Source organism: Terrapene carolina, unplaced genomic scaffold, assembly GCF_002925995.2.
Source record: "Terrapene carolina triunguis isolate 2854851 unplaced genomic scaffold, T_m_triunguis-2.0 Scaffold227, whole genome shotgun sequence".
NCBI classification, from domain to species: domain Eukaryota; kingdom Metazoa; phylum Chordata; order Testudines; family Emydidae; genus Terrapene; species Terrapene triunguis.
The window spans coordinates 4,477,245-4,503,725 of record NW_020664578.1 but is presented as its reverse complement, the minus strand read 5'-3'; the positions used below and the strand labels follow the sequence as shown (position 1 = coordinate 4,503,725).

At 48.5% G+C, this 26,481-nt stretch overlaps 1 protein-coding gene across 1 annotated transcript; it reads right to left on the bottom strand.

Moving 5' to 3' along the window:
• Nucleotides 1-1,597: 1,597 nt before the first annotated feature.
• On the bottom strand, nucleotides 1,598-25,961 carry SETDB1 (SET domain bifurcated histone lysine methyltransferase 1). Its single transcript, XM_026656244.2, has 20 exons — nucleotides 25,953-25,961; nucleotides 25,700-25,789; nucleotides 25,333-25,432; nucleotides 24,627-24,797; nucleotides 22,952-23,153; nucleotides 21,035-21,108; nucleotides 20,364-20,554; nucleotides 18,931-19,060; nucleotides 18,131-18,269; nucleotides 15,432-15,590; nucleotides 13,826-14,434; nucleotides 12,916-13,032; nucleotides 11,298-11,467; nucleotides 9,333-9,964; nucleotides 8,009-8,037; nucleotides 7,438-7,570; nucleotides 6,030-6,195; nucleotides 5,150-5,361; nucleotides 4,171-4,259; nucleotides 1,598-3,122 (listed from the first exon to the last, which is right to left on the bottom strand). The coding sequence occupies exons 1-20, from the start codon at nucleotides 25,959-25,961 to the stop codon at nucleotides 3,005-3,007; spliced, it is 3,540 nt and encodes a 1,179-aa protein (XP_026512029.1). The 3' UTR covers nucleotides 1,598-3,004.
• Between the last annotated feature and the right edge of the window lie 520 nt (nucleotides 25,962-26,481).

Genomic DNA, 26,481 nt, shown 5'->3' with positions numbered 1-26,481 from the left:
AACACTTGGGGGAACCAAGCCCAGAGTGTGGGTGTTGCATGCTTGGAGAGGGGGTTCAGAACTTCACATGCTTTCTACTGCCCTACTTTTAAACACAACTGGCCTCCCACTTCCTAGAAAAGCCACCTGCTCCACCCCCTCTGAGGCTCCACTGTTGAAATACTAATGTGGCTACGGGCAGCTGTTCCTACAGGCAGCTTGGGAGGAAGGAGCCACTGATTTAACTCTGCTATTCATAGCACTTCTCCATTAGCATTGCAAGATTCCCATGCAGCCCCTCAAATGGACAGTCAGCGAGCAGAGGAGCTTTCAGATGTCCTAGGAAAGGTAATTACTGTAAAACACTTTAAAAGCCATGGTCAAACTCTCTCTCCCCATTAGCAAGGGTGGAGTTCCTTTTCTCTGCTCAGGAGTGACCCCCTTTGCTGGTCCAGGGACCCTCCGTTCCCATGACCCATTCATTTCTGACTAGCTCAGTAGAAGGGCCTGTTCTTTGTAGCTCAGTGCCGTGCAGGGTGGTGACAGTCTGGCCCTGAGCTGGCTTGCTGCAGGCTGGAAAGAGGGAGCAACTGGAAGAGTTTACTTCCCCTAGCTTGGTTCGGTCACGCTCACTGTGAACTCGGACTTGCCCGTGCCCCTTGCTGCGGTTTGACAGCTGGTGCCTAGGGATCTCCTCTAGAGGCTCTGGCAGATGCCATGTGCTGATTCTGGCAGATTCGTGGTGACAATGCCCACGGTCCAAAGTGTGTTAAGCTAAACATGCTGCGCTGAGTAGAACCTGCTACAGGTTTAGGAGGGTAAAGTGCATCTCTTTGTAAGCACGGTTTAGTTTAATAAGAGACCCCTTACAAGGAAGTCACTCAACCCCTTTGGATGTGCAGGGACCTGGACAGGCTACAGCGCCTCCACCTGCAAAAAGAGGCCTAAAATCACGTGTTTGCTTTAAGGAAAGGAGCAACTTTTAGCTTCACCCGCAGCCATAACCCTTTGGTTTTGGAAAGCTTAGACTGGCCCCTGAGAAACCCCATGAGCAGGTCCAAGTTTACTCCCGCCTGTGTCAGCAGGTATGTCCTCTAGCAGCCCAGGCCCCACTAGAATTACTGTCACTTTGAAAGTGACTTGGATTTTACCACTTCAGTTTCCATCGCTAGATACCCTACTTGAAGAGCGTTTTAGGAGGAGACCGACTCATTAAAACTAAGACGCTCACTGTTCTGTATCTTGGGTACATATGTAAATAAATTAAGTGCCCCAGACATAATGAGCTGTTTTTTTTGTGATTGTTCACCCTGCTAAAGCCAGGTTGTGTGGAGGGGGTGCAGCAGCCTCTTTGGGGCTTGTTTCCAGCCCCAGGAGATCAAGCTCCTCATGCAAACCTGCAGCTGCCATTAGATGCACTGTTCTCTGAGCAGATATTTTTAGATTGGTTTCCATTGTGAGCTACGTGCCCTGGCATCGCTAGCCGCAGGGAAGGCTGGGCGAAGGAATTTGACATGTACTGCCCTGAGGAGGGCAGTTGTCATGCAAAGCTCTAAGAGGTAGTGTGCCTTCACCTGGCAGGGGGAAGAGCATGCTGTAGTCCTGGCGCTGCAGATGTTAGTCTGCTATTTGCTGGAGCTATAACTTAGCCCTAGAACAATCTAAGCATCTGCAGCTGTGTGACTGAGCACCAGTCTCCTGAACCTCTGGTTTCATACCCTTCTTGCTTCCTCGAGCTAGACAAGGTGAGAGAAGTTGGTCCCATAAAATATTACCTCACCTGCCTTGACATGCTCATACTCTAGAACCAACATGGCTACTACAAAGGGTTCTCCAGTTACAGCAAGTAACCGTCTTTATCAGCTTTGGTCTAGGTCTACTGCAGTCAGAGGAGTTATGGGCCGGAGTTAATCATGCCTGCGGTGAGTAGGTACAGCCTCCCTTGCTACAATTAAGTTTGATCTTATTCCCTCCACTTCTGTATCATCTGGGAGCAGCTGTATAGAAGCCTCCCGCCGTACGAGCCATAATGGGCGCTGGCAGTGCCTTAAAGACCTGGGTTTGTTCACTAACCGACAAGTGATTGTTGGTCCCAGTGTCCAATTCCTAGGCAAGATCCCATGTGCTCACTCCTGTTCGCCTACTACCTGAGCCCCCAGCTTGCCTCTGTCTAAATCCACTCCTGGAAGTGATGCTTTCCCACAAGCAGGCCCCAAGCCACTTTCAAGTTCACGCTGTACTGCAGGGTGGGGGTATTTATTTTTGTTTTTTTTTTTTTTTTTAAGGAAAGCATCCATTATTGCTTTCAACAGCCACCAGGTTTTGTTTTTTTTAACAGCATGTTCAGCAATACCACAGGAAAATCCCAATACAGTTCCTGGATTGGATGATCTACCCCTGGCCTCTCTGAAATGCTTCCCTTTGAGAAGAAGAGGGCACCAATTCTAAACTGTAGTTGCCCTAGTTTTTTGGGGATGGGGGAATTTGACATGGCAGACTTGGGTGCAACAGAGGCTGGCTGGAGGATGGCAAAGCAGGGGACCCTTCTGTAATGCCTGCCTAGTGTGTTTCATACTTGAATTGAGCTGACCGCTATTAAGTCTCACAGCTAGCTGAATGCCTGATCAGTGCATGACCCAGTGAAGACCGAGATCCACAGCAAAGCAGTAGCATGCTGGGAACATTGCTGTCCATCTCAGCCCTGCACACAAAGCCAAGCGACCCCTGTGTTAGCCTGATCGTGTTGTGGTCTGTGTACCTGTGGGCATATTTTCAAGTGAACAGGGCAACTCCAAGTTACTGTAACCAGCTTTGTAACAGCTACACTTACAAATAAACGCAGTGTAATTAGAAACCGCTCGAGATGAACTACAGTACGTCACCCTCACAGACAAAGGGTTGGGCGGGGAGGGGAGGGACAATGCCTGTGGTTGAGAATCAACCTTTTTCTGGCTCAGAACAACTGGAGCCCTGGGGAATCCAGGGCCAGCAGCCCATGTCCTTCACGATGCGGGCACCAGCGTGGTTAGAGCAGCCTGCCTCGGCATTCGATAGCGCCACAGCAGCACAGGAGTTCCTTGCCCTCCACGCTGCCCACCTCGTAGTTATAATCCCAGGTCAGCTCAGTCCCGGCTCGTATCCTCCTGAGAAGGAAGGGAGGCACATGTGTTACTTAGCTGGCGCACGCAGTTGCTGGCCTTGCGGCCGGGAGATTAGGGTAGCTGCCAGCAGACACAGCGCAAAGCTTATGCTTGCTCATCAGCGAGCTCCGTGCCTTGGCAGCGCCCGCAGCCTCGACAGAAGATAAGCATTTCGCCAGCTTTGCACAGAAGCAGCCTGCGTGACGAGAGGTGGATGGGGAGAGGGCGGCGTAGCCAGCGGCTATGGACCGAGAGGTTTCCCTGCTACGGCCAGAACGTCACAGTGGTGCTGCATTTGCGCTTTTTGGGAAGACTCCGGAAAGCCACAGAAAGTGAAGGCTGGTCCAGTACATTTCGTTATAGGATTCAGAGGCAGGACGGTCTAGCGGTTAGAGCCCTAGCCTGCGACCCAAGAGACCTGGGTTTAATTCCTTGTTCTCCATTCTGGGCCTCCGTCCTCATCTGTACAAGGGGCAGAACAGCCCTGTTCTACCTCCTCAACGAGCTGAGGTGCTCATGTGCTACAGTAATGGAGGCCACAGAAGTACTTGAGAGATTAAGCTTCACAACCTGTGACAGGTGCAATTTCGCCAACGATTAACTGGCCGCACCTTCCCCCCCACCCCCCAAGAGCTGAGAACTTGCAGCTCCCAGTTACTTTGGCAAGAGCTGGTGCTGCAGGCCCCGGGGGAGACTTTCAAAGGGCACAAATGGGAGTTGGTGCTCTGCTCTCACAGACTTTCAAAGGCAGTTGGGTGCCTAAACTGCACCTTGTGTCTTTGAAAGTCTCTCCACGAGTCACTTGCCCAAGCTCACAATAAGCGAGGGACTGAGCTAGGAAGAGAAACCAGAAGCCCTGACTCCCCAGTCCCAGGTCTAGTCACAAGACCCCATTAGAATCCTCATGGCATAAGCCAGTAGTAAAATTTCTGAAAAGGTCTTGAAGTTTTAAACCTCCTGAACCAACAGGAACTAAAAAGCAACCAGTGTCTCCAGCCGTAGCCCTACAGCCAACAAAACTTCTCAGCCTGGGCAGCATCAGATCACTTACTTGCTAGCGAAGAAGGCAACCCAAGGGAAACGGAGATCATGCGTGTCCACAAAGACATTCTGCACAAACAGATTGGGGCTGCAGCTGTGCTGTAAAGGGACAAGAGAAGCCAATTTGTGACCAGGCACTTGTGGCAGGCAGGGAACAAGCCGACTGTGGGATGCAGTGTTTTTAAAAACAGGTAGATCACTAATTAAGCCACTGAATCAGTTTTAAGCCATTGGGTTACTATTGTCTTACCACACACGCTACATGGAATAAGTCCCAAGATTGACTAGAAAGGGACATTTACTCAAAGGAATGGCTTTTGTATAATGTTCTGTCTTGTAACATGTAAAGAGCCTGTAGTGTTTGTACTGCGTGTATTTCACACAGCTGCACTTAGCATCCATCTTCAACTCTTGCATTTCCATCCCCCACCCAATATCAAGAGCAAATACGCTCGGTTGTGGAGCAGCTTCTTTGACAGGTTTCACTTCCTTGCTAAGCTGGTCTAGAGTCGAGCACAGAGCGACAAACAACAGAATCCCGTACAAACCTAAAGCAGACAAGCTGCAGGTTAACGTCCACCTTTAAATGATAGAAATATAGGGCTGGGCGGGACCTGGAGAGGTCAAGTCCAGCACGCTGCACTGGGACAGCTCAGTAACGGATGTTTGAAGCGACACCGAACTCAGGTCAGTTCCTAGTGGATAGCGGTTGACTTAACAGCCACCAGAACTGGCAGGCACTGGTCTCCCAGGAAGAGTAAACCCTCCAGGACAGGGCTGAAGTTCGGAGTACGGCAAAGGGGGAAGTTGCACTTGAGGCTAGATTCGGATTCACAAGGATACCTAAGAGAAGTGAAACTCCTGTGCAACGTTTGCTCAACTCAAACAGAAGCTGAGAACCAGACAGCACGGTTGATGCTCTTGGAGGACACACGCACATCACCCTTTGCAGCACTGCCTGGGAGAGTGCGTAAGAACAGGAAACTCACATTGAGGTAACGGCCGAGGTTTCCTTCGAGTTTGGCATCAATGATATAGCAGGACTCTTCGCCGTCATAAAACTGGCGGGTGTTTTTGCGCACTAGCATGTTCTCCCCCTTGTCAGCTGATGCCATATTGGTCGACTTTATGGCAATCCCGTGAGTCGATTTGAGGGCAAAACCCCGTGTGGACTTCACTGCCACTTGCCTTTTCACGGGGCCTGCCAAAACAGAGAAATAATCACCGCGTGAGTTCCTCTCACTTCCTTAAAGGGGTCTAAGACAGTGACGTTACTTTAGTGGTAGCTGGGGAGCTGAAATCAGTTCAACTCAACCAGCACTGCCTGCTAACAAATTGTCCTGTTTCAGCCAAGACTCATGGACCATTCAGGATTCAGCTTCTAGAGCTGGGACAAAATCCTGAATCCCCTCTGAAGCTGGGACCCAGGAGTCCTGGGCTCCCCACTCAACGCCAGTCCGTGCCCAGAAATCCACAGGAAAACAAATCGATCTTTCTTCAGAATCTCAGGCCTAACGTCCAGACGGAGTAATTTTGGGTGCCCATTGTGAGGTATCTTAAGAGGGGCCCGATTTTCGGGAAGTGCCGAGCACTCATCTGAAGTCAGGTCCTTTTAAAGTGTCTCAAGTTGGGCACCCAAAGCCAGTCACTTTGAGAAACTTTAGGCCTCGATCAGAATTTAGTCTGTAGTCAGCTGCACTGGGACCAGTGTAATATGTAGATACGGTTATTCTGCCCAGGGCACTACAGACACATTATTAACACCTCCTGTCGCTTCTGAACACAGTTTCTTCTTCTGCATCTGCCCTCTGTACAGAGCTCCCTGTTCAATCCCGTTACTCCTTAGCAAAATGCCGCTGCTGCACCTACCTAGACCGGAAGAGGAATTCTTCTTGTCGTCGATGTCCTCTTCCTCTGAGCCAGAGGAAATAGTCTGGATGTCATCACTATCATTCGTGTTGCCCTGTGCTTGTCCTGCTGCCGGCTGGCCATTCTCCCCCTCGCTATCCGTGCTACTTGACAGCGTCAGCACATCCTGTAAACACGCACGTGTACCAGCGGCTCAGAGGGGTTGCAATGCAGGCCAAAAGCATCTTTTTACCTTCTCCAGAATGCTGCTAAAGCCTCTATTAACTCTCCTTCCTCCAAGGAGCTGAGGTTAAATATTGTGCCTTTCTACAGAACCTTTCAGCAACCCTCAAAGCCCTTTCATTCATTAAAACTTCCGATACCCTTGGGAAGTCATTTTAAATACACACATGGAAAAGGCAGGAACAGATCCCAGAAACCCTGATAAACGGGCCTAGAGACTTCAGAAAAATGTCTATAGCACCTTTTGGCTTGAAGACTATTTGGACAGGAAGGATTTTAGCCACCTAAATGTGCAGCTAACAGTGCAAAGCAGCACTACAGTCCACAGTTTATTAAATGGGAAAAGAATAATGTTCAGGTTGAAATCTGAGAGGCTGGTTTGTAACTCCAAGGTGGAATTTGACCAGAACACAGAGATAATACCCCTTGCCTTGCTCAGTGAAAGAAGTTCTTTAATGACCACTAATGGTCAGAACTTTGGTTTAATCAACTTTTACAATAGCTACCTTTATGTTCTGCAATTAGGGGTTAATGATGCAGAAAGTGTTTTGATGAAAAAAGACCCCAAATTCAGTGCCCAATGTTGTATGAAATATACGACACACACAAAGAGCTAAGGATCACAGAACACAAGTGATCGTCTGCCCAACCTGGAGCGAACAATCTCTTACAAAAAGAAATAAGTCAGAAAGCGCCAAGATCCACCCACGCCAATCCATGCTCGCTGGAACTGCAAGAGATCTATTACATGGGATAGGTCTATCTGACCCCAACAGATGCTCAGTGTCCTAGGGGAAGGCATAAGGAAACCTACGATCCCTGTCAACATGCCCTGGGGACAATTCCTTCTTCACACTAATTCTGGCAATCATCTGAACCCCACGCACGTAAGAGTCCCCACAGCGGGGTCTCTCACCCCATTTAGACCAAGTCACTACAGCTGCTTTCCCAGAACCTTCAAAACCCAAATACAGGGGCCTGCAATTCAAAGCAAACCCTGGAAAGACGTAACCCCAAGGGACTAGCAATCATAATCCACTGGACTGGGGGTGGCTCTTCATCAGGCTGGAGCACGTAAAGGACTTGAGTTTAAAGAGAACCTCACGCCAGCCTGCAATTTTGCAGTGCAAACCGCACAAGGCACAGGCCAGTCTTCAAAGCTCAGGCCCTAGAGCATGATTCTTACGTCAGCTGTTTGCTGGGGAGGAGCCAAGTGCCTTTTGCTCTGATGCATGATCGTCTTGCTTGGTGGCCGCCGGATCCCCTCGAGTTTCATGGGGCTTGGATTATAGCCATACACCTTGCCGGGCTCGGATGCCCTGGAGGGAGCAAGAACAAAACAAGTCACCCACGCCGCTTCCTAGCCATCTCCCCAGCCTGCCTAGGGATACTCGGCATCGCCCTGATGCCCAGGAGAGCTTCTAACACAGAACTGGAGAAGGTAAGAGACGGTCACACCTGACTGTGTAATTTGCTAATCTAGCCAGTCCAGTTCCAGGGCCTAACACGCAAGGGCTTCACCAGCCTCGGTAGTAACGCAGCAGCTTTCCCGGCCCCTTCTGTTGGCACAGAGCTGGTTTCTCACTCCCTGTGCAGATCAGTCAGCTACCATGGACCTCCCTCATTGGCTGCACACGGAGGCCAGCTTAATTACCTGGGAGGCATCTACCTGCGACAGTGCTTGTGGCAGTAAAGGTAGCTAGCGCGCACTGGTGAGCTGCAACCTTTCACTCAAATTCAAATATTTCAACACTTACATCGAAAGCTTGTTTGGCTCTTCAGATTCCTACAAAGTGAAAAACGTAAGAGACAGTTAAACCCCTCTTCTGCAGGCTGCATTTCGCTTTCTGTGAACATATATCTAGTGTCTCAGAGACTTAAAGTACTGTAACCCACTAGCCATCAGACCCAGGTGCTATAAACAGAGACTCTTCGGGGGACTGGTTTCCACTGGATACACCTTCATCTGGGACTTTCCAGCCTTCTACAAGGGCTTAGTTTTCAATCTCATTTCCATAAAGTCCACTCACCCTGCTCAGCCCAGGTTTGAGCCTTAAATCTGTCCGCCGGGGATTAAGTATTTTACAATATGGCACTTCAACTTCCCATAGGAGACTATTCCACACGCCAACAGAGCTCCCTGTTAAATCTTCCCCTTTCTTAATCCCATTCCTTCAAGTAATAGCCCTTGGATCACTCCAATCCCCCAACGCTTCTACCCTTTAGACACTACATTCCTGTTCGTGGCCGCTTAGCCAAGTCATTAGGTAGTATGTAAATTAGTACTTGGGGCTTTTGACACTTCTCCACTCAGTGCTGCAAATCCCTTGAACGTGCTGAACGTGTCTGCTGGAGGAAGGATGGTCTAGCACAGGGGGTCTCAACCTTTTTCTTTCTGAGGGCCCCGCAACATGCTATAAAAACTCCACGCCCCACCTGTGCCGCAATAACTGGCTTTCTGCATATAAAAGCCAGGGCCAGCGTTAGGGGGTAGCAAGCAGGGCAATTGCCTGGGGCTCCAGGCCACAGGGGCCCCCATGAAGCTACATGGCTCAGGCTTTGACTTCAGTCCCGGGTGGCAGGGCTCAGGGCCTGGGCTTCAACCCTATGCAGCAGGACTTCGTCTTTCTGACCCAGGCCCTGGCGAGTCTAATGCTGGCCCTGCTTGGCGGCCCCCCGAAACCTGCTCAGGGCCCTCGGACCCCCTGGTTGAGAACCACTGATCTAGCAGAGGGGGCACTGACCCGGGACTGAAGTCTTGGGTTCTATTTCTGGCTCCGTCACAGCCTCCCTGTTTGAGCCTGGGCATCGCACTTGCCTTCTCTACACCTCTGTTTTCCCATGTATGCAATGGGGATGCTTCCCTACCTCACAGATACCAAGGCGAGGTGGGCTGTACAAAATGGCACCGTAGCCTAGCTGAACACAGCCTTGGGATCCAGGAATGCTCTAGTGGCATGGCTGGTCCAGGCATTCCCCTTCTCTGCACCTCATCTATAAAGAGGGGTGATGATGCTCCAACTCCCCAGTGACGGGGAATGCCATGTACTTAGAGAATCATCACAACAGCCTCTCGCTTACCTCCTTCTTCTGCATCTTTGAGTCGGCATCCAAGCCAAAAGCCTCCTTGCCCCCAAGCCCAGAAGTGGAGGGCTTCTCTCGGTCACCCAGAACTTCCACTTTGCCTGCCTTGACCTCGCTGGCCTCGTTCATCTTGAACGAGGAGGCGCTATCGTTGTCCTGGAAGCTGTCCGACATGCTGTTGGAGCTCAGCCAGGAGGCCACTTTGTTTTTGGAGGTCTCCTCGGACACGGGCAGTTTGCAGGCGGCGGCCACGGCGACCTCGTCGTGGCTGATCTGCCTGGTGAGGCCGGAGTCCTTGGAGGCTGTCTCAGACAGGCCGTTCTCCTTCTGGCCCCGGGTCTGCCGGCGGGTGGCATAGCTGCGCCACACCGAGCTGGTGCTGAAATCCTCGTCCTTGCAGAAGTTGTCGTCGGAGCTGTCCTCGTTGGACTCCTCCTGCTCCTCGGTGCCGGTGTTCTCTTCCTCTTCGTCCTTCAGGTCCACGCCGCTGCTGTCGGAGGAGCACTTGGCGTCGCTTTCGTAGCCCTCCTTGAAGTTCTCCACGCTCTCAATGTGATCCAGGTTGGCGAAGTACTCGTCCCCCATCTCCAGCCCTTCTTTGTCGGCAAAGTCGTCGGTCAGGATTTTCCCTGGAAAACGAGCGCGGCCTGAACTTTAGTGGGTGTGTTACCCCTTCAAAAGGAAATAGGCCTGGGCCTACACCCAAGGCCTGGGCCTACTCCCAAGGCCTGGGCCTACACCCAAGCTGTGCTCTGAAAACAAAGCATGCTACGCCTGTGGCCAATCAAGGGGGGTTAACACAGCTTGGTGTGCCTGAACGGACCCTGGTTGACCCCCAAATCAGGGAGCAGGGAGATGGAGAGTTTTCCACTGAAGCTATTTTTCATTGGATAATTGGGTTTTGACTCAACAATTTAAGTGGGGGAAAAAAAAGTGTCTGGCTTCCATGGAAAAATTCAACTTTGTTAAAAAGCCAAATACCAGAAAACGGAAAGAAAACTTTTCATCTGAAATGCCGCCATGGGGCCTCATTGGAGCTGGAGTTCAGGACCTTCATGTCCCCATTCTCCTCTACATGCCGGGACCCCAGAGGGACTACATCTCCCACAATGCAAGCACAAGCAAGAGGAGAGCCCATGGTGTGTCATGGGAAAGAGAGTACAGCCAGGAAGCCCAGCCCAGCCCATAGCGAGTGAGGTCTCTGAGGCACAATTTCCAGTCAGCCCTACTGCGGAGCTTCTCCGGCAGGTCACTGAAACAAGCTGTAAAGCCAGCAAGGAGAACCCTGTTTTAGGCACTTTCTTTGTTTTGTTAAACCTACTGCACTTTAATGACTGCATGACAGCCCTACCCAGCCAGGGACTCTTGGAGGAGAGGACTGATTAGCCAGAGTGTCCAGTCTCTATACTGGCTACGATATCTGGACTCATGTAGGCCAAGAACACAAGTTCGTATAAGAAACTAGCAAGGAGGCAACATCAACACTCAATTATTGGCAACCCAGTGCTAGACTGATTAAACGAACAGGAAGCTACGTATGCCCCATGCTGCTGAATGAATGCCGCAAGGGAAGCCTTCACTCTTAGCAAATGCTTCCCTTCTCAATACTGGCATCGCAGTCACCATGGTTTCTGTATTTCCTTGTTTACGGGGAAAAGCAGGGCTTAAATTGCTGTGCGTCCTTAAATGAGTTGAACATGCACGCGAGGAGGTTTGTGACAATTCTGTTCGAGTCTGACATTTTGTAAAAAGAAAACCTAATGCTGGTGTCATTTTACATAAAGATTTGTTTGGTTTAAGAAAGGGTAGGTTAGTATTTGATTTCTGGGACTGCTGGCGATAGCAGCGCAGTCTAGTAGGAGCAGACATTTCATAAGAGAGAGAGCTGTGTTAGTCGTGCCTCATTTTAACCAAAGGACTTCCAGGTGGATATTCAGTACCACTGCGCCATGGCAGCTGTACCTGCATAGATGCAGACGAAAGAGCCCTTGGCAATATCGTCAAGGCAGCGGATTCCCCAGCCTTTGTTCTGAGTCTTGAATAGCTGGAGTCTGACTTGGAGTCCGTGTTGTACCAAGCGATTGGTGCACATGTTCGTGTTGCATTTGCATCTCTTGTTACATTCATAGACTCTGGGAAAGGGAAAGCAGATGGTTATCGCTGCAAGTTTCAAAGCCCAGACTGAGCTCCTAAAACACCACCAAACAGAGTTGAGGCCAGGACACTCCATTTGAATCTTGCCATGTTACTTTAGCACTGCCTGGGTTTTGTAGATGTCATATTATGACAAGTGGGGAAATCCCAACTTTCAGCTCTAGAGGGCACATAGCATTGGTAACGCTTGTTACAGAAACCAATTTAAAACCCGCTGAGGACAGTTTTAGAATATCAGGGTTGGAAGGGACCTCAGGAGGTCATCTAGTCCAACCCCCTGCTCAAAGCAGGACCAATCCTCAGACAGACTTTTGCCCCAGATCCCTAAATGGCCCCCTCAAGGATTGAACTCACAACCCTGGGTTTAGCCGGCCAATGCTTAAATCATTGAGCTATCCCTCCCCCATTCACAGCTGAAGAGCACTGGACCTATCCCTATTAGAGGTAGAGGTGGACAGAAGTCCAGACATAACCCTGCATCTGAAAGTAAATCGCTTGCCATAAGATGTGAGTGATTTCTAGTGACGTACTGGGGGATTTGAGACACCCCACGTAATAAGGCTGAACCGCTGTAGAATGAAATAATGCATAAATTACTGTGGTGCAGAAGCCCCCTGCTTTCTCCAATGCATTTGTGTTACTAATACCAATAAATAAATAAATCAGCAGTACATGGAGAATTCAGGGACAGCATTACTATAAAAATAACTGCAGTTGACTTGTTGGTCCACTACAATTTAGCAACTCTTCTACTGTGCCCATCACCACGGTACCGGAGTGCCTTCCGTTAGAGCATTAAGCCATGTGACAGACGGCGCCCACTGATTGCATTCACCACATTCTGCAGTGAATCTGAACAGGTCACAGAATATCCATCCGGCTGCATCTGACTGCCACAGACGCTGAACCCCTCCCTGGTGCCGTGGCTAGGACCAATTTTCCATGGAGCTTTAGCAATACCTTGGACTTGAACAGTCTAATCCGAGGTGCTCAAAGTGCTTTACGGCAAAGTTCGTTTTGCAACAACACATGAAAGGAAGAATTGCACTATGGGGAAGTTGCTTGCGGGCAGGATGGTGCCCTGGTTATGACACTAGTCTGGGACTCAGGAGAGCCAGCTTCAATTCCCTGTTTCATCACAGATTTCCTGTGAGACGAGGTGCAAATCACGTAAGCCCGGGCCTCAGTTTCCCCCTCTGTAAAACAGGAATGATGCCGTGCCCTATTTGTGGGGTTGGTTTTTTTGGTTGAGAATAACTAGATTAAAATTGTGAGGTGCTTGATGACTACAGTGATGAGAGTCAGACGTGTCTTGCCAAATGCCCGGAGTTCCGATGTGTACACCTAGCTCTCCCATGTGTTGTCAGATTGACCACACTGGCCCCAGAAATCCAGCGTAACGAAAGCACAGTGCCACTCTACTCACCCTGTGGGGAGGCATTCCTCCAGCCTCTTGTGCTGGTAGCCAGAATTGGGGTTGATCTGCCCACCGGGGGTGCAGCCTGTCGCTTGGACTGTCAGCTGGTGGCAGGCACATTTAGATCTGAAATCACAAATCCCCCCCCCCCAAAGATTTATTTTACACCAGTTTTGCGAGAGAAGTCACATACACGTGAGGGGGTCTGAACATTTGGGACTCTCTGCCAAGGGCAGGACTCTCGGTAAACGGTGCCACAGCACATCACTGTGAGCCCCCCCACTTACTCTGATGGCAGGTTACCGTCAAAGATTGTCTTGCAACAGAGCCCCTGTCCTGCTGCCCGTGCACAGACGACTTGAGCCACACGGCAGAGCCAACTTTTACCCCAAACATCTAACACTGCTTCCCCAAAGCAGCAGTGGATGCAGGACGCTAGTCAAGAGCAATCCTGAGGCAGTGAGATCAGAGCCATAATCTGAGACCTTGATACGTGCAAAAGAAATTAGAACAAACAAAATGCTATTGTGGGCTGGATCGTGGGAACCCCGCACTCAAGCGGCCTCCAACCCTAACCTGCACCCGCACAAGGGGAAACAATTTTTGAGACAATCGGAATAAAGAGGTGGATTTTAGAATACTTGGGAATCGGCTGAGAAACAGTAACTTAAGTCTCAACCTTCCGACAGCAGTGCTACTGCAGTCAGTTGGGAGGCTCCAGCCAAGTACCCTAGAATTGGGAACTGTGTTCTCCATAGGGAGCCCTGGCCTCTGAGATTTGCTTCCTTACCACCACCCACATACTGTGCAACCAAGCCAGGAGCTGGTAACATTCAGGCCATGCAGCAAGGCCTATTTGCAGAGCCTTTCCTCAGTGTGTGGCCCAGAGACTTGAGGACTTGGGTACAGAGTCACCTACTTGTCTCTGCAGCCATCTTTACAGTCGCAGCCCACGAGGAACTCCCAGCCGGTGTTGATGTAGACCCCTTTCCCCGGGATGCGCTCCTTGCTATAAGCCACCTGCGGAGGAGGGGTGGTGTCTATCTCGTTGACGCAGGACAGCGGCACGTCCTCCTTGCCTTTGGTGATGTCTGCAATGTAGTAGAAGGGCTTGTAGGGCTGGAACTTGCGGTCCACCAGCACGTAGGGGTCTAGGCAGAACATCTCCAGGAAGAGGAAGTCGCAGTCCGTCTCGAAGATGTAGCGCTCGATCTCCTGCATGGTGCGCAGGCACAGCCCGCACGGCGTCTTGTAGATGACGTGGAAGCCCATCTTGCGGTTGACGCGGCGGCGGGCAGTCATGCGCCGGAAGTCGTAGAGAAGCGGGATGAGGAGGGGGTTCTTGCTGCGGTACTGGTCGCTCCGGATGGGGCGGACCCGCGACAGGCAGGTGTAGCTGCAGACGTGGGGCAGGTAAAAGAGCTTCTCCATCGGGGCCCGGTAGGAGGGCTCATTGGGCACCCGGTCCATCATGCCGTGGAATGGCTGCACTGCGCTGCTGCCTGGCTGGCCACTGGAATAGCTTCCACTGGGGAGAGAGAGAGACAGCAAATAAGATACACTAAGGATCCGCCCCCTGCAGAAAAGCAACACCACCAGCTTGATTTGGCACATGAAGCCCTCCTCAGAGACACTGTAAGATAGGCTCACAAGGGAAGCACCACTGACTACACTGAGCAAAAAGCCACAGGGAATAGGGGGATGACCCTACGGTGGCTGAGGATGGACAAGATTTTCAACTCTATACTGGGAGCTGCCTAGTACACCTGCACCATCGTAAAGAGAGATCAGGTCTTTTCATTATTAGGATTACCACAGCACTCACGAGCCTTGGTCATGGACTAGGAGCCTAACGTACTAGGCTAGGGGTGGCCAACAGAGCCACATGTGGCTCTTCAGAAGTTAATCCAGTAGAACTTCGCTAGAACATGCGCCTATATAGCGCGGATTCTTTTAGAACGCGGTCACGGACATGGCTCCCAAATGTAAATATTTACATTGGTAGTCATGGTAACGCGGTCCCCGCGTTAACGCGGTACTGTGCATGGATCCCGATTCCCAGTTCTAGCAGGGGTCCGGTGTATGCGGCTCCTTGTATAGGAACTGACTCCGGGGCTGGAGCTACAGGCACCAACTTTCCAATGTGCCGGGGGGTGCTCACTGCTCAACCCCTGGCTCTGCCACAGGCCCTGCCCCCACTCCACCCCTTCCCGCCCCCTCCCCTGAGCCTGCAGTGCCCTCCCCCGTTCCCCCCAGAGCCGCCTGCGCCCACGAAACAGGTGATCCGGAGATGCGGGGAGGGAGCGGGAGGTGCTGATCGGTGGGCAGGAGCTGGGAGGGAGCTGCTGACGTATTACTGTGGCTCTTTGGCAACGTACATTGGTAAATTCTGGTTCCTTCTCAGGCTCAGGTTGGCCACCCCTGTACTAGGCGCTGTACAAACAGCAGTCTCGTGTAAAATATGCACGAGCCCAGGGATTCTGCAGCATGCATGTTAAAGGCAAACCAGAGGAGAGCTTGCTTACCGATACTGCTGGTTCACTGCAGCTTTTCCCATGGGAGGCGTTTCACTGAGCACAGGAGAAGCAGGTGAAGAGTGTCCAGACCCCACAGAGCCAGGACGGAAGGACGTGCTTTTCTTGGCCACTTGCTTTCTGGACTGAGCCAGCTGACTTTCGGGGCTTCTACACAAAGGAAGAAGAACGATGCACGATTTCAAGGCCAGATGCTCACAGGAGCGGCAGGGGTTAACACACCGAACTTGGCACCTACAACTCTATGAAAATTCGTGATCTTGCTCACCCCATGGCAGAGCTCAGCCCACTGCTGCCTGCCAGAAACAAACTCAAGCAAAGATGTTCTGTGTGATGGTATAATCCGTTCAACCCAATAGAATACGTACAGGGATACAGGGATCCCAGGTTGAATATAAAGACTACATTTTAGAAATGTTGTTGGCACACAGGGGATTTCTGGGAAGTGGGGTGGGCGCTTGAGACTATTCCACTAATTTCAGGCGTTTCGGAGAAACCGGGACAGCCAAAGATCCCTAGGCTGGCAGAAACAAAGCAGAGCCTTCGGGATCTGTACTGGTGGCACTTTTCAGCATCAATGAGAAATTAAGAAGTGTCCCAGTTGTAATGCTCTCCTTACCATCTCAGCTAGCAGCAAGAGCGAGGGGAATATAGGTCTCCTCTCTAGACTGAGCTGTGTGAATCAATTACAAAAGGGAAGCCCAACTGCTGAGTGAAGTAGAACATCTGTACCGGAAGATGCCGGGCGCTCAGAAGAGCGCAATTAAGTCGCATTCTTTGCAGAGATGATGGTAGTTTCCAATCCAAATTACACACCGACTGACGGAATGCACCATATGTGAAACCAACCATTGTATGTCAACCATGGGGGGGGGCAGAGGGGCTACATTTATATAAAACAAGTTCTAAAATCCAGGACCAAGAGAAATGTCTGTGAACACATAAATCCAGGGGGAAATGGCTTGAAGAAGAGACTGGTACCCTGCAGCACTTGCAATCCCAACACTGTGGCATTGCACAAGAACCTGAAAGTGAAGGACTAGAAATCAAAACAAGACCAGGCAACGTCAGTGAACTAGGAGTACACAAGACACCAAGGCAAAGATGCCGTTTTTTCAGGTTTAATAATCATAATCTTAAAAGTCTTTCCGAGTAGGATTTTTAACCCAGCCATGTCCCTTTGAACAGCAGCAATACTCCAAGTCCGGAGTCAGTTTTTAGTTCATACTAGAAACTATCCTCTTTGCAGCAGTTTGCCACACTAAAGGCAAAGGGGCTTAGAACAACAGCTGTAGTCCGAGCCACTTATCTGCAACTATGTGCGTCGAAGACAGGATCTTTAAAAATAAATAAATAAATAAAAAAAGATTTAAGATCCCAGAGTGTCTTGCAGCCACTGCAATGACTGTTCCATAACAGAAGAGTGAGCTCGGACAGCTAGAGGAAGTCTTTATCCTGCAGTTTAGCGTAATAGACTATCAGTCTATGGGTGGCGCTGCTGTTTATCATCCTGTAGCCTCCTCAGTTCGAATTACTTTAATGGCAGCAAAGAAGTCCCGGTCTTGTTCTGAGGATGTGGCCCTGGGAGCGGAGAATGAGAAGCCAAACTCTGCGTTCTTCAACCACTTGGGAGTAGGACTCTCACCTTGGCTATGAAAAGAGGAAGAATGAAACTACAGCTTGGATTCACAAGCCTTGGGAAAGCGTTAGGGTTAGAGTGGTGTGGATTCGCTAGTTGGCCACTATGTTCAGGGCAGAAGGATTTGTATTACACTGGCATTCGGGGCCACAGGCAGCGGCAGAGACTGTGTTACTTGCATGCTGCTACGTCTGGAAAGAATCTCGTGTGTAACGCTCAACTTGCTGCACTGGTTCACTACAGCTTGGGCACTTCTTATCTCCCTTTTCCCCGTGCAAAGCGGCACAGTCACAGCAGAAGACATGTAGGCAGGGTATCATGCGTCCATAAATTCTGATGGGAAATCCACAGTGGTGACAAAAGTGAACAGGGACAGCATCTTTTTCTCCTAGGAAGTTTATCTTGAAGTCCCAACACACGTGCTCAGGAAATCCTGCATTCTCCAACCCACAATCTCCATTGCACTGCTGCTTCTCTCCTTCGTCAAGTCCTCCTCCGGCACTAGGATGTGCCTCTGACGGTGGCCAACACGTGCCTCTTGCGGCAAAAGGTGCACGTTGGATTTGGTTGGAGATTGGCTTGATCAGGTCTGGTCCGTGACCATCAAGACCAACCAAGGATTCTGAATTCTCAGTGCCTTGTAAGTCAGTGAGGTCCATGAGCCGGTCAATCCAAGTTGAGGAATGCAAAGCAGCAGGGGGCCAATGCCTGGATCGTGACATGAGGGAGTAATTCAGAGAAGCAACAAACTTTGTAACTTGGAAATACATCAAGTGTGAAGCATTAGGATTGAACAAGGACAAGAAGCTTTGCTCAATGGGTACTGTGCTGTCAGCCTCCCCGCCCCAAGATACTCATCCATCAGCCTTTATCTACAGTCTCCCCACATTGGAATTAAAACAATTGTGCAACCAAGAAATAAGCCAAGTGATGGAAGAAACCCACACCAGAAGACTCCTTCCCATGGGAAGGGATGGAGCCAGGAACAACTAAGCACTGGAGCTATTGGGTGCAGCAGAGAGAGAAAGCAGAGAATTAATAAGATACTTACTCCATCTCAGCAGGCTGTGGGGAAACAGACGGTGCAGCTAGAGACATTGCTTGGATTTGTTCTATAGGTTTAAACTGGGTGCTGGTTCCTGTTAATTCTTGCGTGTATTGTACTACGGGCCCTTTGCTCCTCACAGCACCTGGTGGAAGAGAGAATCTCTACTTCAGCCAAAAGATAGCTCAGTGGTTTGAGCATTGGCCTGCTAAACCCAGGATTGTGAGTTCAATCCTTGAGGGGACCATTTAGGGATCTGGGGCAAAAATCTGTCTGGGGATTGGTCCTGCTTTGAGCAAGGGGTTGGACTAGATGACCTCCTGAGGTCCCTTCCAACCCTGATATTCTATGATTCAAAGATTGGTGCATTAATTAACTACATGATATTGGTAGATTCCAGTTACCGCTCACAGAAAAATATGCAATTGAACTGTGAACAACAGATTGTTAAACAATCAAATCTATTCTTTGGAAAGACTTCAGACCGACAACCACAGCACTGAACATCTAGCAAATAGCAACGTTGCAGCTAGTGGGAGATGTGTAGACTCAAGAAGGGTTAAGTCCACATTAGCAAAGTTAAGACAGCAAGAATCCCATTTTCTAGTGCTGCAAGACACCGGTGTTGCCAATTATCTCCAACAGACTGGACTCTGAACGCAACTAATTTCCTTGCCAAGTCTTAAAACTAGTGAATGATGGGCCAATCTTGTAGCCCTGATTTGGTCAAAGCTTCCATAGGAGTCCTGCCTGAGAAAGCAGTTTAGGTTCATGCCCTGAGACAGACACTTGGGGGAGTGACATACCAACATTGGGACGAGTCCTCATCTGCCCTCCTTGTTTCTTTTCCAGAGTGGAGGCCGTGGAGGTTTTCATGCTGAACATAGGCTCCAGGCGCGTGGAACCACGGTAAATCCATTCACAGCGTTTGTCATCCTGTGGCAAAGAGAGAATATTGTAACACTCACAGCATCTGTCTGAGATTCAAGACAAGAAGTGTATGTGTTTAAGGGGACGTCAAGATTTGAAGTATATATACAAAAGTGCATTCATGTTACACTATTTCCACAGTGTATTAAAACTCAGAGTTTAAAAATCATAGTGCACTAAATGTGCTCTGAATCACACAACAGGACAAGTGTGTCAAAAGCGTGCAGAAGAGCATGCACTCTAGATGCACTGCATGTACAATACAGAAGAGAGAGGGTGAGCTTTTTACAGCTAGAAAGGGAGGGAGACTCATGCAAAGGAAAGGTAGAAGATGGCAAAGCTGGCAAAAGATACAGTAAGGAGAGGGAGTAAGGATTGCATTCGGAAGTAGGCGCTTTCATTTAAATGATGGCCTTGCAGCTAAGGCACTGGATTGGTACTCAGGAAGACCTAGACTCTATTTCCAGCTCTGCCACCAACTTCTTGGGGGATGCTGAGCAAGTGATCTCCCTGAGTCTCAGTTCCAAGAATAATACTTTGTTGCCTTAAAAGGTGGTTGAAGGATAAATTGGTTAGTGTTTATCATCAGGATTTCACATACTATGAAGGCCACACGAGACCTAGATAAGCATGGAAAGAGACAGGAAATCAGGGAAGGGAATTAAGCAGAAGGAGGGGTGGGGAACAGTAGTGTACTAGGACAGCAAGACTATCACTTAAGCGTCTGGTCAGTTTCACACCAGTTTTCTCACACTAGCACCGTCCTCTTATGTTTGGATTCAGGAGGCCGCTGGGAGGAGTTTACAGTCAGAAAGAAGCCAGAACGAAAAGCTTCCCATAGACCGTTAAATAAGAAACAAAACTGGTGTTATCTATTTCAATTTGAAAACACACATCTATCCTATACGGAGCCTGAAAATGAGACATTTTTAGGAGCATCTACGTGACCTAGGAGCCGAAGCCATTTTTGAACACGACTTGGGTGCTTTGGAAAATTTGACCCGCTCTCATTTTAAACAAAAGTCTCTCAGGTGGCATCTCCAAGCCCACCTACAGCTATCGGACCATGTTCCATGCAGAACGGAGGAACTGCCAGCCTGGATCAGAGCTGAGGCCCATTTAATCCTGCATCCCATTTCTAACTGTGGTCAGTAACCAATACACTTCTCATTTACTTTCCATGGCAGAGAAGCGCATTTTGTGTGGCCTGACCTACTGGAGAAGGGAAGTCCTCAGCCCCAGATTGGAAACATCTCAACAAAATAAACCCAAGCTTCCCCCGTTCCAAGGGTAGGGAATGCTTTCATACCAGGAAGAGGATTTTGACCAGACTGCCATCCACTTCCTCCACTCTGGATTTCCACCAGGTCCCTTCCCATTCTGTTTTAATCAGCTGCCCGCTCTTCAGCAATACCATGGGACGGTTTGGGTAGGCACTGATGTACTCCTCTATGAAATCACGACAGGAAACGTCTTCTATGTCTTCCCAGGTCTTCTTTACTATTAGGAAAGAAAAAAGGCGGGGAGAAGGCTTTTACAAAGACCTTCCTCTGCAGCCTCTCCGGTGATATTCCAGATGGATTTTACATTAAACAGACAAGACAACTAAGACAGTCTAAAAGACAATGAGGGATCATAATAGAATGATTACTGTAGTGCAAATACTTGTAATCAAAAATAAATATCAAGTGAGCACTGTACACGTTGTATTCTGTGTTGTAATTGAAATCAGTATATTTGAAAAGGTAGAAAACATCCAAAAATATTTAAATAAATGGTATTCTATTATTGTTTAACAGTGCGATTAATCAAGATTAATTTTTTTAATCGCTTGACAGCCCTAGTAATAATTTGATTGTTACGTTCTGCAGCTTCTTGTGCACAGCAAATCTTTCCAGGCAAGGCGTTTAATTCCAACGCTAGGTCAGAACCCAGCTAGAGCCCTAGCAAAGCATAGGAGCGTGCAAACCGAGAACTCACGTGGCCTGCAGATCGGGTATAGCTCCGACTGAGTGACGTAAGAAGCATAGCCATCGTCGAAGAAGATCAGGAACCTGGAATTAAGTGTGACAAAGGGGCCATGTATTTAATACGGCTATGAAGCTGCCTTATGTGATGAGAGTAGTGCTCATGAACGCAGCTGAAGACACCTCACCCACAGCCTGTTTGTATTACTGTAGTGCCTCGGAGCCCAAGTCATGGCCCTTTGTGCTAGGCACTGTACAGATACAGAACAAACATCTGCCCGAGAGAGCTTACAATCAAAGTTAGCTGATACTTCCACTTCCTCACCATGGATCGGAACAGCAGTGGAGATATCACACCATCACAGCACAAGGGAATCCTTCCCATTTAGCCTCAGGGGCTGAGGAAAGGAGAAGCAGCGCTTCCTTCAGAGAGGCCCCAAAGATTCCCCAGCAGTGAGGAGCAACAGCAGGGCAGGGATCCCAGCCAGGACTTCTTCCCAGCCTTGGATATGAGCATGGCAGAGAGAGGATCCACCCTCCCATTCGGCAGGACAAAGCTCTCTGCCCCAAACCACAAGGGCCAAGAGCAGAAGCCGCCGCAGTCGGAGCCGTTCCCACAGACAGGGCTTACTCCCCAGAGGCAAAAAGCACTCCTTAGCAGCACCTCTGCGCCCTTGAAACACTGACATCAGAGAGTGTGCTCCACAACAGATCGATGGCCTCCGAGTGGCATCCCATCCCTAACCAGAGCATGCATCCAGGAGGGAGGAGTTTATTTTCTAGGCAGTTCAGGTACGCAGAGGGGCAGTTAGAAATAGTTTGTGTTTGGGGGGAGGGGACGAGAACAAAACCAAATAGGAACCAAACCCTGGAATCACTTTTTCTGGGGACAGGGGGCATTGAGATTACAGGGGCTATGGATTTATAGAGTGGAACGTGGTAGCTGTTTAATGGCATGCAGTAACACTACACAACAGTTTTAGGACAACAGCATCTAGTTGAAGTTATATTACAAAGAGATCACTGATCACCTATCAAATAAGTTGTATTTGCAATATAGCCTCTGAACGCAGTTAATTTTAGATAGTTAACTATTTGTTGCACGCAGCTTTGCACCATCAGGAATTTATGACCGAGTCATGTTTGATTATTAATCTTCTCTAAGGAAGATTCAGCCTAAACCATATTTGGAAGAAAGAACCCTGCCTAGTTAGATGTAGATTTGTGTACCCTGTTTTAGGCCTACAATCTCTTTTCCTTAAGGGCTTCTCAAGGGAAGTGATACTGGTAATGCTGCTGGTCATTAATACTTCCATGGCCTATATTTCTCATCATAGTGTTTTAGGGCAACAGTTGCTTTGGGCTGTGTGGAGACCAAGGGTATGTCTACACTGGAAAAAGGCGTGTTCTTAACTTGGGTTAGCTAACCTGGGTTAAAAACCAACATTGAAGACACGGCAACTCGTCTTAACAGATCAAATTAAGGCTTATAGGGAGCATGGAGTTGGACTCTGGCAACTAACCCGAGTTAAAAGCTGAATTGCCATGCCTTCACTGCTAGTTAACCTGGGTTAGCTAACCTGAGTTAAGAACACACTTTGTTGTTGTTGTTGCAGTGTAGGCATACCCTAACTCCTTGACCTTGTAGCAGGAGGGTCATGGCATTAGCAGGTGCGATTTGACTATCTCAGAAGAAAGTTGCACACAGAATAGGAATTCTGACTGTATGATTACTGGAATGGGAACGCTTCTCGGGCTATTAAGCATCAAAGATCCAAACCACTTCACTAAAAAGCTGGTTCGCCCAAATTCACAACAAGGTTTAGAATCTGAGACCCAGCCTCAACTTCACTATAGTTTTACTATTCTACATATACCTGTCCCTGAGACTGGGACCACCACTATGGAGGAGGAGGAGGTTGTTTAATACCTCAGTTTATTCTTCATGTTCGGTGTTTCGGCCACAATACCAGCATAGAGCCAGACTTGATTCCCATCCTTGTATTTGGCCACGACCCGGCTTCCAACGTAGAGTTTCTCAGCAGAGGGATGATAGTCATACGCAATGTGATTGCCAGAAAGCAAACTCTTCCCTTTGTTGTCGAATTTCACTTTGAACTTCTTACCAGCACCTGAAAGGCATTTTAAAGAGGGCTACGGTCAATGAGAACCACGTCACTTCACACTGAGATCCCACTACCAAAAAGAACCTCAGATTAGATTATAAAGCCAGAAGCGACCACTGCAATCATCCAGGCTGACTTCCTGCATAAAACACAATCATAGGACTTCCCTGTTTTAATTACTCTTTGAACTAGAGCATATCTTTCGGCAAAAACATCCACTCAAGTCTATGATCCAAGATAGAAACACTTAAGAGGAGTTTAATTCAGAAGATTACTAGCAAGACCACATCATTTATCATCCCTAGTTAGAATATTTTGCACTTATCCAGCATCTTTTCATCCAATGATGTGAAAGCACCTAGACATTCAACCTTGGCACCCCAGTGTGACACACAAGCATTATGCCCTTTTACACAGGGGGAAAACCGACACAACTGTGAGGAGATACGATTTGCCCCACCATCCGCTCCGTGATAAAACTGGGACTAGACTGCAGGAAATCTCGACGAAACTCCTCTGTTTTAAATAAAGAGCCCATGTTACCTCCAAGCGCTTTTGCAAATATCGGAACACACACTGTTATTCCATTACTACTATTAGCTCAACTGCAGGAACAGTTCTAGTAGTAAAAACTAAACAGAAGTTTGGGGAAAATATAAACCCTCCTGCTTCAGAATATAAAACAATCTCCAATGGGAGTCAGGAAGAAACTTTCCCTGGGGACGGATTATCCCACATTTGCCTCCTGAAGGGTTTCTTACACCTTCCTCTGAAGCAGCTGGTCAGTATCAGAGACAGGTCCCATGAATAGATGGACGACTATTCTGGTCTGGTATAGTAATTCCTATGTTCCTAACAGCATAGTTCTGCCATCTCAAGGACACAAGTTCTTGAGAGAGAAGATTCCAGAGTCTGACGAACCCTGAGCTAAGCTATGCTAAAACAGAAGGTTCAGGTACCCTCCTCAACATCAGGTATTAGCAACAAGAAAACATTAAATAACCAGTGGACTGGCACCGATCTTTAGACTCATTTTCACCCCAAACAGGCTGCTCTGATGCATAGCTGGTGAGGAGAGCAAAGGACTATGTATTGAAACTCTTCATCTGAAGGAAAGATAGGATGGCCCTAAGGATATGAAGAGCTCAGATATGGTGACATGCAGCAGCACAAAACCTTAAGATAGCATTTAACTTGTAGGTAGCAAGTTCAAAGCCAGGCCAGATGGGAGTGTAGTTGCCACTGCAACATACAATACCAGGCCACTGCAAGTCAAATAAAATGGTAGTCCAAATCTAGTTGACAAGGCCACATGGCAGTAAACTGCACTGCTACTCCCCTTGCTGTACTTGTTCTGCACATGGAAAACTGCAAATCTAGCACATGTTGGTCACTAAATTCAAAATGACGCTTAGCATGTTGCATTCACCTTGAGACATCGCTGGCTAGTTTACAGCCAAGACTGTGGGCCTCACTCACCTACTGCCTGGATTGCAATCAAAATTCCTTTGTGCCACGTCTTGGTCCTCTTCTTGCCTAGGATACGCATACCAACCACCAGGTCACCGTCATTGCTGAGGTCACCCCCAGCAAGTGCAGAGCCCACCTGCTGGGACACGCCTACAGAGATTGGTGGAGAGGACAGCCCATCTGTCCAGGAGAGAACAAAAGATAAGTCAGAAATCATTTTTCAAAGCAAACTTCTTACCTATGCAACTAAAAACCACTTCAGCTTAGAGCTTGACAAGCTAGAAACCTCATTAGCTTTCCATCATTTATGCTATTTCACTCAGCCTAAGCTAGTTAGTTTCACTTTCAGGTTCTCACGCTCCAGCTCAGCAATGTTTGGGTGGCAAACCCTGCAGGGCTAGGTGTAAACTAAGCCCTTTAACAAAAACACAGTGTTACGAGAGTGTTGCTATTTCTATTAGGGTTTGGAAAAGATTGTCAAGAGACAAAACCTAAAGTTGGGGCACGAACCACCTGATAGTTCCTTCAAGCAGACAAGTAGCAAAGAAGAGACAATGGTCTTTCTGTAACATTCTAGAGATGGATTACTGCAATCCTCCCAATCACTTTCTATCTCAGAACAGCAGTGACCTGTCTTGGGTTGAGATAAAAAGCCTGGGCACATGGCTAAGCCAGTAATGGGACTGCCCTCTCACTCCCTCACATACAAACACACCCTTTTGCAGGTCCTGGGCGTTTGTTTTTTTGTTAACAGCTTCCATAAATTTCTGAACATCTTGGGCAGACTTCCTCATTGCAGCCATGGCTTCTCGAAGCTACAGGGAGGGAAGAAGGAGGTAGAAATGAAGACACTTTTCAATATACAATTTTATTTTTTTTTGAGGAGTTGCAACTTCAACATGATTTGTTTGTCCTACAAGTTTCTCAAGGAAGCATGATGAAGCTCAACAAAATTTAAGATTGGCAGCTTTCCAGAGCAAGGAGTATCTTTTTTAATGTTTGCACAGAGCCTAGCACACCAGCACCCTGATCGCTACTTGTAATACAAGAGCACATTACAACACAAGTCTTTTCCAACTCACCAGCGTCTGATCCTTTGAGATTCTGTTACTTGTATCACCTAGATTTAAATTAAAGAAAACAGAAAAAGCACTTGAAGCTTGGAACTGATGCTGGAAAAGAGTCTAAATCAGACCACAACCTCCTCCTGCCAAGACACCAAAGCAAATGGAAGGGGGCAAAGGAAAACATCCATTCCCAAGGAGAAATATAATTTAGAGTATAGTTCTTTTACACATTTATTAGAAGATCCACTCTGTTAAGCCAAAGATTTACATTGGTCATTGGAGTGGGCCACTTAAGACAAGTTTCACAGTTCTCATGAAATGCAGCCACCTCTGAGGTGAAAGGCACCAATACAGAGGGATAATTGCCACACAAGTGTTGGGGTCAACAGGCAAGGGAAAGTTTTGGGGTGGAATACCTGGACAGGCCTTAAACTCTTAAGAGCTACGGAACGTTTAAAATCTATGCAGGTCCTCCGGAGTCTTTACTTATAAGGACTCGCCCAAGAAATACATGCACAGTAATCTTAATGGAACTCATTTTATATACCTAAGAATGACTGGAGGGACATGCCAATCCTTCTAGGGTTAAAACATGTAGTTCCAAGCAGTCCTGCTATTTCAAAACTGAGGCTTATACCATTAAGCCATCCCTCTTCAAACAGGAAGCCCTTGTAAACAGAATCTCAGGATAACTAAGGGCCACATCTTGAGCAGGTACAACACCTAGTGACTTCAATGGGAGCTGAGAGTGCTCAGGATCTCAGCCCATGACCCAAATTTTGCCTCATTTTTTGAGG